This window comes from Nyctibius grandis, chromosome 5 (genome assembly GCF_013368605.1).
Source record: "Nyctibius grandis isolate bNycGra1 chromosome 5, bNycGra1.pri, whole genome shotgun sequence".
NCBI classification, from domain to species: domain Eukaryota; kingdom Metazoa; phylum Chordata; class Aves; order Nyctibiiformes; family Nyctibiidae; genus Nyctibius; species Nyctibius grandis.
This window is the reverse complement of record NC_090662.1, coordinates 89,927,601-89,945,309: the sequence shown is the minus strand read 5'-3', so window position 1 is coordinate 89,945,309 and position 17,709 is coordinate 89,927,601. Positions and strand designations below refer to the sequence as shown.

The following is a 17,709-nucleotide window of genomic DNA, read 5'->3' as shown; positions in this document are numbered from 1 at the left end:
TCATGATCCCAAGGCATAAGGATGATGATAATTCTGCCTGCTATAGGGCAGCTGAGATGATTTTGGTTTGGGGATTCTTTATTTTGTTTTATTTATTATTATTTTGCTTTGTTGAGAAGGAGTCTTACCCCAACTTCCATCATTGTTAGCTCAGAAGTACCATACCAATCTCACTATATTCTCCTGGGTTGGAGGCTAAATACTGGAATGTACTGCTGCCCCTTTCAAGAGAAGTTCTCATTAGCAGCAAGAGATATTAATCTGATCAAATCTAATCCAAAGAGAATCGGATCCCCTGCATGAGACTTTCATTGGTCTCTCTGTCCTGTTTATATCTCAAACACAATAATTTTGGACTGTTTGCTGAAAGCATGAGTTCAGTCTCAGCTCTTTGGTTAGAGTTTGTGTAGCAGCCAGCTCCAAAAACTGGCCATAACATGGTTTTCCACTAGGAAGATGGGAGCAATTAAGCATTTCTGGATGATTCCACCTAGAGAGTATTATCATTGTGCTAGAGGTTTCTGTTCATATCCATTGCCAAAAAGCTTTAACCTTTTGAGGTAAGAGGTTATATATATCAATATATATGTTATATATATAAAATATATATTGGTTTACCTAGGCCATTGGAACATGGCTGTATACCCAGGAGAAATGGGTGGCCTGTGAAAATGTTTGCATTATGGTTCATTATTTCACTGAATGACTGTCTCTGTTTGAGGCACGCCCCACTAAAGCTCAAGCAGTGATAGTGGCACTGCTGAGAACAACCTTCATCTGCAAAGTAGTTACCTGGACCTCTGACTGCGTCCTCCCTGAGATGTGAGTGCTCTTAGAGATCAACCATTTGGTATAATGATCCTACCATTACTGTTTTTATAGAAAATTCCCCTGACCACATCCAGTTGAATGTGTTGGAGACCACTACTTAGTCATGTGTAGTCTGAATGGATACAGGGGAAGTCCATGAAAGATACAAATTTATTTACAAGAAACTCCATTTCTTCAAAATGTGTTGCTGAATGTTCTCATCCTGTTCCTTCTCAGGAGCCCTTCTGATGATGGACAGCTGAGGAGGAACTGAACTGGCAGTGGATGAGCTTTGACTGATATGCTTGTGCATTGATCACCAAGGGGGCTGGGAGACAACATATGGATGTCTTCAAGCATGCCATTGCTAGTTAAAGAAAACATTAGCCAATCTTGAGTGACACAGGTTGTATGCAAAAAAACTGGTAAACTTCTCTGGGAAGCATGTTGGGAATAATGCATTTTCGCTTCCTGTTTTCAGGAGCACCAGAACTTTTACTCCAGTGACTTGTCCTTGGGCTACCTGGTACTTTCTGTGAAGTATGAACAGATCGACAAACAGGAAAATCTGCGCCTGTTGCTGAGGTAACAGTGCCTGTTGTTGAAGTGTATGTTACTGCGTGGTGTCTCTCATCTTACCCTGAGCTTCCTCTGCATAGATATGGGTGTGAATCTCATGTCTTTCTCCTTGAGAGGACTGCAAAGGAACCTTGAGCCTTCTTTTCTTGCCTTCCCCTCTGAGTTTCTCTCAGGAAGCTGAAGTGGTGTTTGCAGGCACATCTTTATAGTTCCTGTGTGAAAAACAACTGTTCTTTCCTCAAAAAGAAAGTGTTTCTCTTTATTCTGTTTAGAGACATGTGAGTACTCTCTAGGAGAATATGGATTCCCTGATGGAGGGCAGCCTAGCCCAGGCCTGTCTTTGGACTTTGTACTCAAGACTAAGGCTCCCTTGAAGGTGAGCTAGAACATTCCTTAGCTTCCCAGGACAGCCTACAAAGTGCCGTAACCTTTAGGGCTTCCACAGAGAGCCATTATCCAAAGAGAGCTGCTGAATGAACTAGAGGAAGAACAGAGATGGATATTGCATAGGTGAGAGGCACTCTGCAGAAAAGATTTTACCACACTATGGGCTGGGTGTGCTTGCACTAGGCAATATGCTACTGGAACCGACTGATGTACAGTTGCTGCTGACAAGGACTCATCCAGGACTGAGGGAAAATACTGGTTGCATAGGAGTCAGCTACAAGAAAATCACTGGTGGTTTTCCTCCATTGTATACGGAGAACACTTCAGAGTGCCAGGTGGAGCAATAATCTGAGGGGAAAAAAAGAGAGACTCTATTTTGTGAGCTGTGCCAGGGAATGTTTATCTGAGCCCAGAAACCTTCCTACATGGAAGAGACTGGTGAAGAACAAAAGGGTAGTAATTCCTCTATTAAGATATCATATTATGTGCAGCAGCTTTTTCTCAATAGCTTGTTTATAATGGTTTGAAGAGGACTCTGACAGCCCAATATTTTTTCTCCCCTAGAAAGACATCTCTCCTTTAATATATGTATATAGAGAAAGGGAGCTTTTCTCCATCAGCTTTCTGGAACAATGCTACACCAGTTTCTACCTCCTGTACTTTGCACAGATCTGCTTTCTTAGGCTGTCTCTAACAGACCCTTTAAATGTCTTTCAAACCCTCATTGTATGATCTTGTGAATCCATTGTAATACTGACTCCATGAATTGTGTTTCAACATTTAGATTTCTGTGAAAGAAAATGGAGGGTAGGAGGGAAAAGCAAAATATTTCTTCAAACAAGAAAAAAATGCAAAGGAGCAAGAGACTAAGCATCCCTGTTTTGTCTTCCTCTGCTCCCCACAACAAGTGATGAGAAATAAGAAGTGTAAATACCTCCTTTTTCCAGTGATTTTATTCACCAAGCTAAAAATTAATCCTCTGGAATTAACTGCTTTAAGGAGAATCTGAAGGAATGGCTACTCTTTCTTTAAAGAGCCAGTGTTGCTTATGTCTCCCTTCAGCCTTTGCTCTAACACCTTTTTTGTTTCCTGTCAGGACTCGGACTGGCACCAAACATGACCTGATCCCCATTTCCTGTCTGAATGAGTTTCCCAATGCTGTCCAGATGGCGAAGGTGAGATTCATGCCTGCCTGTTCGCTCTTACAGCCTCATTCTTCAAGTTATTTTCACCTCTGTCCTCCCATTTCCCTCTTTTCTACTATTCCCTAATAGTACTGTTGTATGCTTCCCTTTTAAACTTCCATTGAGCTTCCCTTCTTTCTATTCTAATTTTACCTCAGAATTTTTGCCTAAAGGGACTCCTATCAGATAATTATAAACAGTGCCTACACTGTCATGCCCGCAGCAAGCTAGGGCACATGATAATCACAATTCTGTTTCCCTTTCTCTCTCACTTGACAGCTACTGTGTGAGGATGTGAATGTTGAACGCTTCTTTCCTGTCCTCTACCCTAAGGTATAATGTTCTGATATGTCTGTGTGTCCCTTTTCCATCAAGGTCTGGCTAATGACATCCAACTGATAATTTGTATTTTCATTACCTCAGGCTTCGCAGCTTATTGTTGCGTTTGATGAACATGTCATAAGCAATAACTTCAAATTTGGGGTCATCTACCAGAAACCTGGACAGGTAAGCTCCCTCAGATCCCACCATACTTGAGGCACAACAGAAGGAGTCGGTTCTCTTAGCTTAAAAGTAATAAGGTCTGTACTATTCTGTGAAAAATACAGATGCTGTAAAGAGAAAGGATAGAAACTTGCCTTATGTTGATTGATTCGTTTGTGCAGGTCCTCAAAGCTGGTTGACCTGTGTATAAAAATTACTGCCCGTTCTTTGTACTGCTTGTGCTCCTTATGACTTCTCCTTTCCTTTTGAAGACAACTGAAGAAGAAGTCTTCAGTAACACAGAAGAGAGTCTGGGTTTCCTGGAGTTCCTGGACTTCCTTGGTGACAAGATTCAGCTGCAGGATTTCCGTGGGTGCGTACCTAGCACAGTTGGAAATCCAGATTGAGTTAGGGAACATGGGGCGTTCAGGGGCTGAGACTGTTAGAGCCCTGCTTTCAGAAAAGTGCTGTGTCCTCTGAACCCCAGTGCAGGCGGAGAAGCCCAGAATGCTTGTATCAACCGTCCTGTCTGGGAACCTGTTGGAGCATAGGTCTCTGCTGGTATTTTAATTTAAAGGTCTCCTGGTATCTCAATCTGACCCACAGTGTCAGCAAAGAATAATTTTATTTGATTGTGTGAATGTAAGTTTGTTTCACAATGGTAGGGGTCAGTATTGTTTTAGTCTCTTTTTGTGGGGCACCCTATCCTTTCTGTAGTTCTAAAATATGGATTGTGTTTCTCAGAAGGATGCCAAAGAAAGTAGCACCTTTGAAGATCCCTGGTTTAGCTTCATAGCTTTTAGCAAGCAAGCATGTTCATCAGCAGAAACATCATGCAGCTTCAGTCAGCGCATTTGTTTTGGGAAGATTTGGTGCCCCCCTATCACTGATTTCTTAAAAATCACCTTTGATAATATTGACGTACCAAGCTACTGTTACTGATACCTTCTTTCTTCTCTCCACTTTCTCATCTCTGTCCTGCCTGACCTATGACGTGGTACGGATTTGCTCAGGTTCCGAGGAGGCTTAGATGTCACTAGAGGTCAAACGGGCACTGAGTCGGTCTATACAAATTTCCGGGGCAAGGAGATCATGTTTCATGTGTCTACAAAGCTGCCCTTCACAGAGGGAGATTCCCAGCAGGTATTGGAAGGACAACCAAGGAATTCAACAGTGTGGCTAAGAGGGCAGGAGTATTTGATGAGGGACTAGTTAGAAGGGGAGAATGCCTAACTGTGTAATGTTGGGAATTATGGATGGAGTAATGTTAAAAGTAGTGATGAGGGGTTTGGTTGAACAAATGGGTTGGAGATGCTAGACAGACTGGTGTTTGAGGCCCCATCGTACTGTTCTACTCTTTTTCACCTGCCTTCTCGCTTTATTATTTTTTTCCTCTCCAGCTTCAGCGGAAGCGTCACATTGGGAATGACATTGTAGCCATCATCTTCCAGGATGAAAGCACACCTTTTGTCCCCGATATGATTGCTTCTAATTTTCTACATGCTTATGTGGTAGTTCAGCTCACTCATAGCACCACTGGGGACACTCTCTACAAGGTAAACAGAGGCAATAGATTCCTCTGTACTGATTTACTGATATTGATCCTTGAAGTGGAGACCTGTTCTTGGGCCTTTGGGAGAGGTACAGGTTCAGCCATCTGTCATCCTAACAGCTTCGCTTGCTCTGCTAGTAAACTTGATCAATGTTTTCAGTGAAAGACAATAATTAGATCTATTACCAGTAAGCCTAGAAATCCAGTAGCCGTTACCAGCTCTCCTTGCCCTTTACCCACTCTTTGATGTCTGACCAGGAATCTCCTTCCTGCTATGTTGTTCTCTATTCTATAGGTTTGCAGAGATCCTCTCTGTTTGGTGTGATTGCTGCTGTTTAACAATCTGTGTTCATGTTTGCTGAGTGTTCAGATTTCATGAAGATACTGATAAGATGGATGTGGCTAGGAGGTGAGGCTGAGAATGGTTAAAATTCTGGAACACAAGTATTTTACTGAAAGGAGTCTGGGACGGCTTACTGCTTCTACTTAGCAAATAGAAGGTTAAAGAATAATTTGTTCATTTTTTAAGTATCTACACATGAAACTAGAATGTACTTCTATGTTCTTCAAAGTAGCTGATGAATTTCTGAAGCTTAAAGCTTGGGAATTGAAGCAGGACAAATTCAGATTAAAAATTTTTGTTTACATCAAAGAGCACAAGGAGCAATTGATGCCATTTTGGGGGATGTCTTGCTTGCATTATGTAAGTCAGGTAAAACTCCTTCACCTGACTGACAGCCATGTCTGCATTGCTCATGCTGCAGAGCACAGTGCTGAGAACTAACACTGCCTGAGATGGCAGGTCAGATACAGCTGGTTGGCCTAATCGGTGGAATCCAAACCAGCTATATCTGCTGAAAGAAGTCCTACTAGAACACGAATTCCCTATCTGCAGCATTTGGACATGGCTCTTCCTCTGTCACATGACTCCATATGGATGTCTATATAACTTTGTTCAACCTTCAGTGATGCTGAGAGAGCAGATGTACAGAAACTTGCATTCTGTGATGGATTTCCTATTGTAGAAACATTTGATCAAAGTGCTCTGTCTTGTATTATGTAGGAATTCTGATTTGGTGATGATGAGTCCTTATGCCTTGGAGGTCTACAAGAACACCAGGAATATAAAAATTAGGACAGAATCCTCATCTCCTTTCCCACCAAAGAGGGTGCTGGGGGTGGAACAACCACCTTCCATTGTTCCCTATGACATGGGCAGCCAGGTCTGTAGTGACACGATAGCCTCATGTTCATCAGGAGCATGGGGTTCCTGTTCTCCTCTCACTCTGTTTTGTAGGGCACAGAAATTCACTGGATTTTTTTAATGACAAGAGAAAGAGCTGGGGAATCTTGCCATTTGTCTTATCTCTTCCTACTATTGTTTTCATCTTTGCCTGTCTGCAATGGCATTGTTTTTGTCAGTGTAACAGGGTTGCCTGTATCATTTCATGAAAAGGAAATAGTCCCAGTCAGGACCCTAGAGACAACGCAGTTTTCTGTAAAAGCTTTTCCAAAGGGGGTTTTAACTCATTCTGCCTTGAAAGCATTCTAGTACCTAAGAGACTGCAGTTTGGGAAGATTTTTTTCCATTCGTTGTTCCATTTACTTAAGCTTTAGTGCCTACTGGCTAAATTGGAATATTAATGGCATTTATTTCTTTGAATCAATTTTTGCAATCAGAAAATTAAAAATGCAAAGCAGGATTTTAACTGGTATATTTCTATTGGGAGGGAGAGGGAGGCCTTGTAATTAGGGGAGCTGGCCTACAGTCTGAGAAATCTGAATTAAATTGAGAGCCTCTTTCTTTCTCTCATTAAACTCATGCCTCTCCTTGGCTCTGTGACATTTACACTGCAGTGTTACTTTGAGGCAGTTGCTGTTAAGTTGTTCTGACATTGTTCCCTGTTGTATGAAATAGCAAATAATGGTATTATTCCATCTCAAACATGATGAAAAAAATAACTGTGAAATATTCTTAAGTGCTGTATGTATCTGGTAAGATAGCTGCATATAGTTACAGGCAAGTGCTGTGAAGAGCCAAGTGACAGTACGTAAAAACTGGACTGCATTACAGTTACTTTTTTTTGGCATTGGTATGTCATGTCAGGTAGGAGCATGTTTAAAAAAAAAAAAGCACAGATTTTCTTATCTCTTACTGGGAAAGTGCTTTTGTATGCTTACCGCTTGTGACTCAGAGAGGCACGCTGCACACTGAGGGGGGGTATCTCCACTGAGGGTTCTCTGTCAAAAAAAATAGGTCAGTACAACCATATTGACAAAGGTTCTTCTAGTGGAGGTAAATCTTGCAAGCTGAATAGAAGCATCTTATTTTTTTTTGTTCTAAATACAGTGGTTATTATTAAAAATATTTTTAAAAAAGCAATCAGTTCAATTGTTTTTTGTTGCTCTTAGCTGTGTGCACATCTAGCTGACTGAATTTCTGGGAGATAGATCAGCACATCCATTCACTGAGTTCAGAAATAGATGGAAGCACAGGACAGCATATTAGATCTCTTTTGAATATGTAAATGATTCAGGAGAGATCAGATGTACCATGGTAGTTTGAAGGCTTTGATAGTCTCATTTGTCTTATGATACTTATTTTTTCCCCCTTATATTGTTTCAGGTTTCAGTCACAGCCCGAGATGATGTCCCCTTCTTTGGACCCCCTCTGCCAAATCCAGCCATATTTAGAAAGGTTTGTTTCTTTGGTCCAGTGTTAGATGGCAGGGGGATACGGTACACACCCTTGTGTTCTGAGTCAGTATCGTCAGTCTGGCTAGATGACTTTGGAGGTCTAACGAGTAGTAAGGCAGAGCTTTTCTCCTGTGATATTTTTATTACTCTTTTCATCTCCAGTCTAGTCTTCATCTTGTCTTGCAGAGTGCAGAGTTTCGTGAATTCCTCCTGGTCAAGCTCATCAATGCTGAGTACAGCTGCTATCGAGCTGAGAAATTTGCTAAATTAGAGGTGGGTCTATTACCTGGCTGCTTATATTAAAAATTATAAAACTGTGTTACTCCCAGATTAAGGAAATACAGTATGATTTTTTCTTCTACTTATAATTTTCTGTTGCTTAAAAAAGGAAGGTGAAATGTGCTTATACTCAGCTATGTGATGCTTCCTTTGTATTTCCCAGCAGGCATGATAGATTATGAACAGGTACATTCTAATGTAAAGATCTAATCCTCAAGTAAGAATGGAAATATGATGCATACATTTTGCTGAAGGAAATTCTCTGTTAGCTGAAACTCGGTATTGTGCTACAGGATGCATGCTGATATCACTGATTTTGGTTCAAGGTACCAAAATTCTGTTCCAGACTGCTGCTTGCCTGATCTAGAAAAAACTGCCCTCAATCCATGCCTCTGTTTTATCACCTGTAAAGAAGTCTGATGTCCTTTATGACTTGCTTTAGAAAGAGTTTAAAAGGGCTGGGTATTACTGTAATATATTCCATAACTATACAGCTAAAACCACTTTATACTGTTTAAATTAATTTTCATGGTGATTTTTTTTTTTAAGGAGGATGTGAGACTGCAAAAATAGGGAGGAAAAGAATCCTTCCACTCCCAATAATAGCTGTGTTTTCATTGCCAATGTTGATGCAGGAAAGAACCCGGAGTGCTCTCTTGGAAAGCCTTTTTGAGGAGCTGCAGCTTCGCAGCCGCAGTATGATGGGATTGCCCATAGGGGAGGATGACAAGATAGAGAACGGCAGTGGAGGCTTCCTCGAGAATTTCAAGGTGAGCCATAGAGGACTGATTCCTTACCCAGTTACTCATACTTTTCTTAAGCCATTTCACAATGGTGTGTCCCTCCAAGCAATATTGACCCTGCTGATCAGTTGTGCTTAGGGTGAGATAGAAAAGAGTCTTTCCATCCAGCAGCCTTCCTTTAGAGCATCTTCAACTGTGCTTTACCATATCTCTCAAGAAAAGACATTTTTCCCCTTCCTGTGCTCCCTACTACAGAGCTACAGCATGGTCCAGGGTGGAATTCCGTACTGTCCCTGAGAAATCAAACTCTTTATGCTTCATGCCAGTGTCTAGTGTCAGATGGGGTTTCACTCCATGACTTACAGAAAAAGGAGTGAGTGTTTGCAAGAGGAATTTTAATAACTAGTAGCAAGCAGCTTTCAGTTCCTACAGCAGATCTCTTCCAATTAACTTTCATTATAACTGAAAGAGTTGCAAGAGCCACTGCAAGAGAGTTTCTAAGATATCTGTGAGTGTCTAGAAAAACTGTGATGCTTTACTTACCCTCTAAAAGCCAGAGTTAATTGACTTTTGTTCAGTGTAGATGACACTTTTCTTTTCTTCTCTTTTTTTAATAAATCAGGGTCAGGTGGCAGAACTTACTTTTAAAAGTGATCAAGATGATATAAGAAAGCAAAGTTTTTGTACGAACAGGCAAACCGAGTTTTGAACTGATTATATACAGAGAGAATCTTCTATTACTTTCCTATCTACTTCCCCTTTCCCACTTCCATGGGAAGTGCCTCACCACTTCTTTTGTATAGTAAGTTATCTGTCTGGACAGAGACACATATTATAAATAACGTTTCTTCAGATGACCTCCACCTGCTTTGTATGGTGGGCTGGTTAGAGTTGTTAAGGGCTGTGAAATTAATCCATTCACATATAGGTTCGGTTGCTATATGTGTAGCTTTGGTCAGAGCAGGGATGCTTTGGTGAGGTGTATTTTTATGTACAATCAGTCTACCCTGCCTTTGCTAATAACCAGGAATTTCATACCCATCCATGTCTTACACTAATTATCCCAAAATGTCCTCTTCTGACTTCTCACAGATGCTGTGATTTGCATGTCATGTACAGAGATGACCTTTGTAAAAGGCTGGAAAAGGCTGAGTAAACTCAGAAAATGGCTTTTTCAAATGCTGCAGGTTTTGATATGGCTGCTTTCGCCTTGGAACCAGCACTCAAGTTCATGCAAGACTGAACCTTACAGTCTTGAACAGGAGCTTGATTTTGTGTTTTTTAGCCTGTACTGGGTAGGACTGTGCTCCAGATGATGCTGTCCTATCCAGTATGCTGGGATGCTGGTAGGGAATCTCTATTTATTGCAACAGGACAAGGGAGGTGAAAGTAAAGAATATACTTGAGGATGAGTTTTCCCTGGCAGTGAGCTCTGTGAATAGGCTAGGACCAAAAACTGGTCATATCTAAGATGCTGTCTTCTAGGAGTTAGGATTTCTGTGATTCTGGTCTTGGTCTGTCACAACTTTCCACCCAATCTGTGGTACTTTTCATACTGCCCTACTGTGTGCATGTCCATATGTGTATCTGTGTTTGTCTGTTTCCATGCCTCCCTTCTGTTCAGCGGGTGATCAGAGGCCGCAGCCAGAGCCTGGATACCATGGGGATATCCATGAGAAAGCAGCAGCCAGCCACCCTGCCCAGCCGCCCAACTACAGCTGGCCTTGCCCTCAGCCAGAGTGTCGCCGAGGGCCCTAAGGCCATTGCTGCGGTAAGGTATTCGGGTGGGCTGTAAGAAGAAACCCGGCATACCTTTGTGACCCACCCATACATTTCAGTTTTCTTTCCCTATTAGTTTGTCCTCTTGTCTTTCTGTGAATCTTTTTGTTGTATCATCCCATTTCATAACTGTGTTGCAGTCTGTTTTGTCCATGCCTCTCTCTGGCCCCAGTTCATCTGTAAACTAGAGCTGAGATTGATGCAGACTAGGAGAAGGAAAGCCAAACATGATTCTACATCAGATATCTATCTCTGCTATCCTGGATTAGATCCTGTACATTGCCATACCTTAAAAAAATGCATGCACTATTGTTTGATCAGAATGGTATTGTATTGTCATATGGCAAGAGTTGAGAACATAAGGACACTAGATCTGTTCTATTTTCTTCAATTTCACCAGTCAGATTCTTTTCTGTAATATAAACAGGTGCACAATGTTTATGCAAGGTGCTGTTTTGCTGTAAATGGAATTTGCACGTTGGGAACAAACAGCAGAATTAATAAAGTTTGTGGTGAGAAAAAGAGTGAATATTTCTAATCACTATCAAAGCCTTGCTTATTTGATAGGGATACTGAACATATGTGATCAGTGTGAGCATAATAAATCCATGACAAATATTTCCAGAAAAGGATCCATGTTTCTGATATTGGAAATATTGTTACCTTGGCCAAAGGGCATCCAGCTGATTGTGGTCCCTGCACTAGTGATGTCAATACAGGCAAACTACAGAAAAACATCTCTGAGTAAGCCAAGAAGGTGCCTTTCAGTGTGGAAATTTCTTGGTGACAGTTTACTCAGTTGTATGCATTCTTTACGTCAGCACAACAAAGTCACAGGATAGTAATGACTTGGGTTTGCTGCCTCCTCTTTAACTTATAGTTTTCTCTACCTTTCTGATTCTGCATCTCCTTCTCTCAGGATATGGGGATACCTCCCTTCCTGAGCCTCTTTCCCTGTATACTGGCTATGTATCTTGTTCTGCCTTTGCTTCTACATCTCTCTGTCTCTTTCTCATACCGCCTTTTTAAGCGCCAGCTTCTCTTTCTCACTGACAGAAAGTACTCCTACTTGCACCGGTGGAGCTGGGCCATGCTATTATATTGCAGTGCGAAGAAGAGGATCTGGATCCACATCGCAAACTCCCTCTCCCATGCTTCCAGTTCTCCACAGTTTTTCCTGTCTTGTTCCCCTCTCTCCTTTCTGTCACACTTTCCTTTTTTCTAGTCTTTTGCCTTGCCTGGTAGGAGCCCATCACGTACTCGAGCCAGCCGCTTCCATGGGCGACGGAGTAGTGCCATTGGCATTGAGAACATACAGGAGGAAAAGAGGTATGAGCCATGGGAAGATGAGACAAAGAGAAAAAAACAGGAGGAGATGAGAAAAGGGAGATAGAAAGACATGTAAGGACAGAAAGGGCATCAACAGGAATGAGAACTGAAATGGGAATGGTTGGAATGGGAAGAAAAGCCTGATTATTGGCTAATGGAGAAATAGACAAATGACAGAAACAAACAAAATAAAAAAGGACATTTGGAAATTAGGAGAATCAATATGTGAGGAAGAAGGGAGGAGAGGGGTGGAGGAACATAGTAAGATCGCTCTTAAACATTGTGCAGTATGATCCAGGACTCTTGGTTCTCTTGTTCTGTATTCACCACTTTCAGATAGAGTCAGATGAAAGGCTTTTACTTGGGACGGGAATTGGGTGCTTGATTCTTTGTTTCTGTGTTTTCATGTTAAAAAGTTCAAATAGACAATACTTCTGGTATCTTTAAAAATGATTTTTTTTAAAAAAGCTTTAAGTCAAAACAACTAGTGTTTATGTTAGATGGTCTGAGAAATAATTATAATTAAAGGGTAACATACAGGTTCAGGGAGTGGTTTGGCATATTTGGCAGAATTATAACCATTTAGAAGTTGTCTACTGGTCACAAGAGATTATTTGATTAAATCAATACATTTGTCTCAGCTCTAGCTGAGACACCTTTTTAAGATTATACACAGTCTCAAAAGTCTCTACAACAGGGAAGAACCCGGGATTTATTTTCTTTTTTTTTTTTTTCCTGCTCTTTGCTAGGAGGGAATTGATAAGCTATTGGGTTTATTTAGCTTTCCTTTTGCTTATTTGTAATCTTAGATATAAGGAACAGCGAGCCTTATCTTGTGTTCTGGGAAAGACTTTGGATGACTCTTGAAGGTGCAGTTTCACTAGCAACTGGTCTGTTCTAACAGTTCATTGCTACTGAAAAGCAGATATTATACTTTCTGTCTCCCAGTGTCTCTTTCAACTACCCAATCCTGACCCATTCCTTGTGATAGCTCAGATGCTTGGTGGACCCTTCATGGAACTGATTCAGCCCATTAATCTCACAGATAAAGTACCAACTTTCTTCTATTGGATTAATTGTCTGCCAGGTTCTGCCATGAACCGGCTCATAGAGAAGTCTGAAGGGTATCATCACTGATGGGACAGTACATTCAGCAGGAGTGGAGAAGACTGGAGTAGGCTCTTTTTCTGGCAACAGTGAGCTCAGCGTGTCATGTGTGACTTCACCCTGAAGCTGCAGTTTAATGATATGCAGGCTTTGATGACAGAGCTGACCCAGTCCATCCCGCTTGTTCACGTGCCATAGAAATGTCAGGGTTGTTTTAGTTTCAGGATTGTTTTTTGTCAGGATAATTTTCAGTCTCACAGACAGTTGTATTAGCACAAGTGAGGGCATGACGAACTGTGATGTGAGGGGTACAGGAAGGATCAACTGACCAAGAGATCAGAGGAAGAACTTTGTGAACTCCATCACTGAAGCCACAAAAACCCTCCAGAAAAACCTGAGTTTTCCAAGCCTTAATTAAACATAGCCCACTTTTCAGTTACTCACACAGAGAGCTTTCTTCAGAAGTATCTTGACAAGTACTAGTAGCAATAAAACTATTGTAACCATCCCGAAACAGGGAAATTTTCTGAATCCATTTTCTTTATGCAATAAATATACAAGCTCTCTAATCAATCCTAAAGCTTCTTAAGACCAATGAAATCAGGAGGGTAGAAGAAAAAGTTGAAGAATTAAAGGAGAATACCAAAATTAATTTAGGCTTTCATATAAATTCAAAAGGAGCTTAAAGTTGGCCATTTCTAATATATTGTCCTCAACAGGTCACATCTAAGGAGTTGGCTGTTTTCAACACAGCTGCTTTTGCTTCCCTTTCTTGTGTATACAAGAGATCCAGCTTTGTATTGTGACTTGTAAAAAAGTGTTAGAATAGTGGTTAACTCCAACCCTGGGGTATAGCTGCTTTTTTTTTGTCCCAGCAGAGACACTGCAGATAGGATACAGAAGGTGCTGGACAGTCCAGGAACTTTCTTTGACCTGAAGTCTGATGGAGCATCCAGTCCCAGTTCCCCAGAGTTCCCCAGCAGGAAAAGCAAGTGAGTTGAAAATAATTTTAATATTTGAAAGATGCTCACTGTGTCTGGTATTGACTTAAGTGTGGTGCATGTCTTGCTCTGTTGGAGGCTTTACTGAGATTGTCCACATCAGGCATTGCAGCATCTTAAAAGTTAGATGTCTGGCCATGGCACAGTAATTCAGAGCATGTAAGCAAGGAACTCGGCTTTCTTAAACAGCCAGTGAGGAAAGATTGGACCACTTACAGGTGATTTTGGCTTTATCTTTATTGTGATGTTAGCTTGTATCCAACAGGATACACAAAGCCCTAGCTGTCCAATTATCCATGCTTACTCATGTATATGTTTCCTCTATAGTTTGCTCTGGAGTGAGTTTGGAGCTTCATGGAGAAGCTTGGACAAGGGTATGTTGGGTTATACTCAAGTTTTGCCCCTTTAAGCAGGATTCATGCTGCTGCTCCCAACCAATGTGAACTAGCCTGTCTTCAGTCCTCCCAAAGTGTTACAGCAGGTGTTACAGCAGAGTCTCATGTGTGGCACCTGTCTTTCATTGCTAAAGCACACTATACCACACCCAGTGTTCTGCAAAATAGTTCTCCAGTTTCTGGTGGTCAAAAAATGGAAAAATGCACTTTCCTGGTAGTGCAGCTTTGCTGTTTCTAAGCTGTATTATGCTGGGATGTGATCCTATCTAGGATACTTCAGGACTTCATGGAAGTCCATAACACCAGAACAGCCTGTCTCTAAATCCAAGACTGCAGATGACTTTCTGGAACATCTTGCCACACCTGATTTTTTTCATGAGAACGTGGATGAGACCTGTGGCAAAAAGGGCACTGAGTACTTTGTAGTAGGACATGTCCATTTCTCAGGACTGGGGCTGCTCTAAGAAAATTTCAGGAGGTGCCCTAGAACCAGGTTTCTATGGTTGTAGTTGCTGCAGGTCCCAAGTCTGACAAGGAAGGGCCTTCCTTCCAGACCCAGTGCTCCCTAAGAATTACAGGCTGGTGACTATCTGCAGTAGTCCAGCTACCCAATTGTATGCTGTAGGACTGCTCAGAATTTTGTCACAGCCAAGGTGCAGAGTTCTGGTAAGTATGTTTTTGTGATACTAGTTTTTGGGTTGGGTAAGTGTCCAAAATTTTGGTGGGGAGGAGGATGGGAGCACAGCTAGGAGTTACAGACCATTTAAGATGCTAGCTCTGGCAGCCAAGGACAAGAGAGAATGCAGGACATGGAACCGCTGACTGCTCAGCAACCCCCATCTTCCAGCATTACAACATCATTCCACCTCCCCTTCCTCATCCTGCCTGGGACCTTGCTAGTGAACTATAAGTTCCTGGCTAGGCATGTGTGAGGGACTCTTGCTCTGATTAGGTAGCTGAAGTAACCTTGCATAATCAGCAAGAATTCTGCCTAATAAAACATCTCAGTGCTCAGCTAGTCCTTGTTACCCTACTGTAGAATGTGTGCATGTCCTGGAAAAAAAAATGGTGAAGCTTTCTTGACATCTGTTCCTGATTTCTGCATTTGATTGTGGGCTTCTCCCACTTCCCAACCTTCATTCTCCATTCATCAGCTGAGGAGGTGAGCCAGCTGCAATGGCTGTTTCAAATTGGTATCACATGCTTTCAGAGAGCAAACATAGCATGGGATTTCACTAACAATACTTGCATGAATATTATTTATGCACATGAGGCATGACCTGTATGATTTGGCAGTCTGTCTCCTTCTGTCCCCGGGATTCTCTCTATGCATCTTTTTCCAATCATGGACTCAAAACCACTTGTATGATCACCAGAAAAAGTCTTTTCACAGTTGTGGTGGTTTAGCCCATTCCTGGACAGTTTATTTACAAGGTGGGATGTAGCATGGAGTTTTGCACAATTGGTGATTAGCCAGAGTTAGTTACAGTTGTGATTTCAGAGTTAGGGACCAGCCCACGTGCAGTCATACTTTCTGCATCATATCTGGGACAGGGAATCAAGGACATGTAATTCCACCAGGTAAAGCACACCATTTTCACCAAGACAGTATTAGCACAGTATTGCAGGAACAGGCTAGGAGTGTAATTCTAACAGTCTGTCTCAGAGACAGTTCTACTGAAATAGTCTATTTATTGGTCATTAATTGTGGAACCACAAATCAGGATCATGATATAGGCATATTTCTAACGCAAGAAGAGTTCCAGCTTGTTCTAGAGTAATTTACGCAGCCCATATTAAAAATGTTATCCTTGGTAGTAAGTCATCAATCTACTCCTGGTTCTTGCCAGGGAGTAGCATCACAGGAAATTTCCCTGTCGCAAAAATGTCCAGCATGTTGCTGCTGGTCTTAAATAATCATTTCAGATTCCAGACTTGAATGATCAAGCTCTTCATCCATGAAACTGCATTATTCACTTGGGTTAACAGTGTCTTCTCTCCCACATGCAGGGACAATTGTCCTTAGTTTTTCTGCTCTCCTGTCCAGGTAGCCTTCCAAATATAGCTTCTTTCCAAAGGACAGATTCAAAAGAATGAGCTCAGCCTAAGTAACCAGGTAGCGAAACTCCTCAGGATCAGACAGCTTTCTGGGTTGCATCTCAAAAATCAAGCACTGTACTGTGTATGTCCAAATCCTAGGAAAAGTACATGGGTTTTTTGTGTGTGTGTGTTTTCCCTCCTCAGACACATCTGAGTGGGGACATCAAGCCAATCAGGAGTGGACCGGATGCTACTCAGTCATTGGTTACCTCACTGAAGATACTGGCAAGACTTTTGGGGTGAAATGAGAGTCCTGGCTAAGAGGAGCATGAACTTATTTAGAGAACCTCAAGGACTGTGGAGAGACCAAGTGGCACCAAGTACCGCTCCACTGGCAGTTCCTGGAGCAGGAATCCTGGGAAAGGGAGATGGACAGATAGCTCCTATTGGAGCATTTTGGCTCTATGCCCTTCCTGTTGCCCAGTCAACAGCCACTGAACCAGCCTCTACTAATGATGGGGAAGGAGGCCACCTTGAGTGCCTCCCGTTCTCTTCCCCTCCCCTCAGATGAGCGAGAAGAGAACAGCTTGGCCCACAGAAGGCAAGAGCAGAAGAACATGTTTCCACCTCTGTCTCTAGTGCCTTTGGATGACGTAGGTCAGGAAGCGCAGAGCAGAGAATGAGGATGGAGAAACCTGCTGAGGAAGGATGCTGAGAAGGAGATACTTTGTGGAAATCTAGGTCCCAGCTCACTTAAATTCACGTTATTGATTTGCTCTGCCAAGGGAGAAGCATGTTGATCTTCATTTCCTCCAAAATATATTTCCTAATCTCCTGAGGAAGTATCTTTGGCCTATATTGGCCCTATCTTTACCATTCTCCCTGTTGCATGCTGGCATGTAATATGCCTGGGACTTTAGGTTTCATTACTGCTTGTAGGTCAAGACTGGCCACATTTTGCAGTGTTTCTGAAGGAATAAATACATTTAGTATGTTAAAGGTGTCTTATCTTTCTTGCCTCTATTAGCTTTTTTGGGTTTCTTAATGTTTTTAAGTACTTCATCTCTCTCTTATTGGCTGGTCTCTTGTGCAGGCAGCGAGTATTTCACCATAAATGTTAGGCTTACATGCACAGTGCACCTTCCACCATGGAAGCATATCAGCCTCATGGACTGCTCTTTCTCCTAGACGACTGCAAGCAGTGGATCCCAAATTCTGAGCTGGGAGAAGCTGACCTTAAGGATCTTTCTTGACAGATATGAAACATGCACCAGGTTACCTCAGTGTCCATGACATTTGACAGAGTGGTGGTCAAGTGATCCAATACAGTTTGCTTTGAGTGTT

The 17,709-nt window shown here is 41.9% G+C and overlaps 1 protein-coding gene across 2 annotated transcripts in view; it reads left to right on the top strand.

The window, feature by feature from the left end:
* LOC137663287 (rap1 GTPase-activating protein 1-like) overlaps positions 1 to 17,333 on the top strand; it is a 32,607-nt gene extending 15,274 nt beyond the window's left edge. The window contains exons 4-16 of one of the 2 annotated variants that reach the window (XM_068400339.1): positions 1,292 to 1,395; positions 2,873 to 2,951; positions 3,240 to 3,293; positions 3,384 to 3,467; positions 3,716 to 3,816; positions 4,457 to 4,586; positions 4,844 to 4,999; positions 7,622 to 7,693; positions 7,879 to 7,965; positions 8,607 to 8,741; positions 11,719 to 11,822; positions 13,805 to 13,921; positions 16,570 to 17,333. In XM_068400339.1, coding sequence (XP_068256440.1) covers positions 1,292 to 1,395; positions 2,873 to 2,951; positions 3,240 to 3,293; positions 3,384 to 3,467; positions 3,716 to 3,816; positions 4,457 to 4,586; positions 4,844 to 4,999; positions 7,622 to 7,693; positions 7,879 to 7,965; positions 8,607 to 8,741; positions 11,719 to 11,822; positions 13,805 to 13,921; positions 16,570 to 16,579 — 1,233 coding nt within the window. In that variant the 3' untranslated portion in view covers positions 16,580 to 17,333. Of the gene's footprint in view, positions 1 to 1,291; positions 1,396 to 2,872; positions 2,952 to 3,239; positions 3,294 to 3,383; positions 3,468 to 3,715; positions 3,817 to 4,456; positions 4,587 to 4,843; positions 5,000 to 7,621; positions 7,694 to 7,878; positions 7,966 to 8,606; positions 8,742 to 10,338; positions 10,486 to 11,718; positions 11,823 to 13,804; positions 13,926 to 16,569 lie in introns of those variants that run through there. The other variant, XM_068400340.1, reaches the window with a different exon arrangement.
* Positions 17,334 to 17,709: the final 376 nt, after the last annotated feature.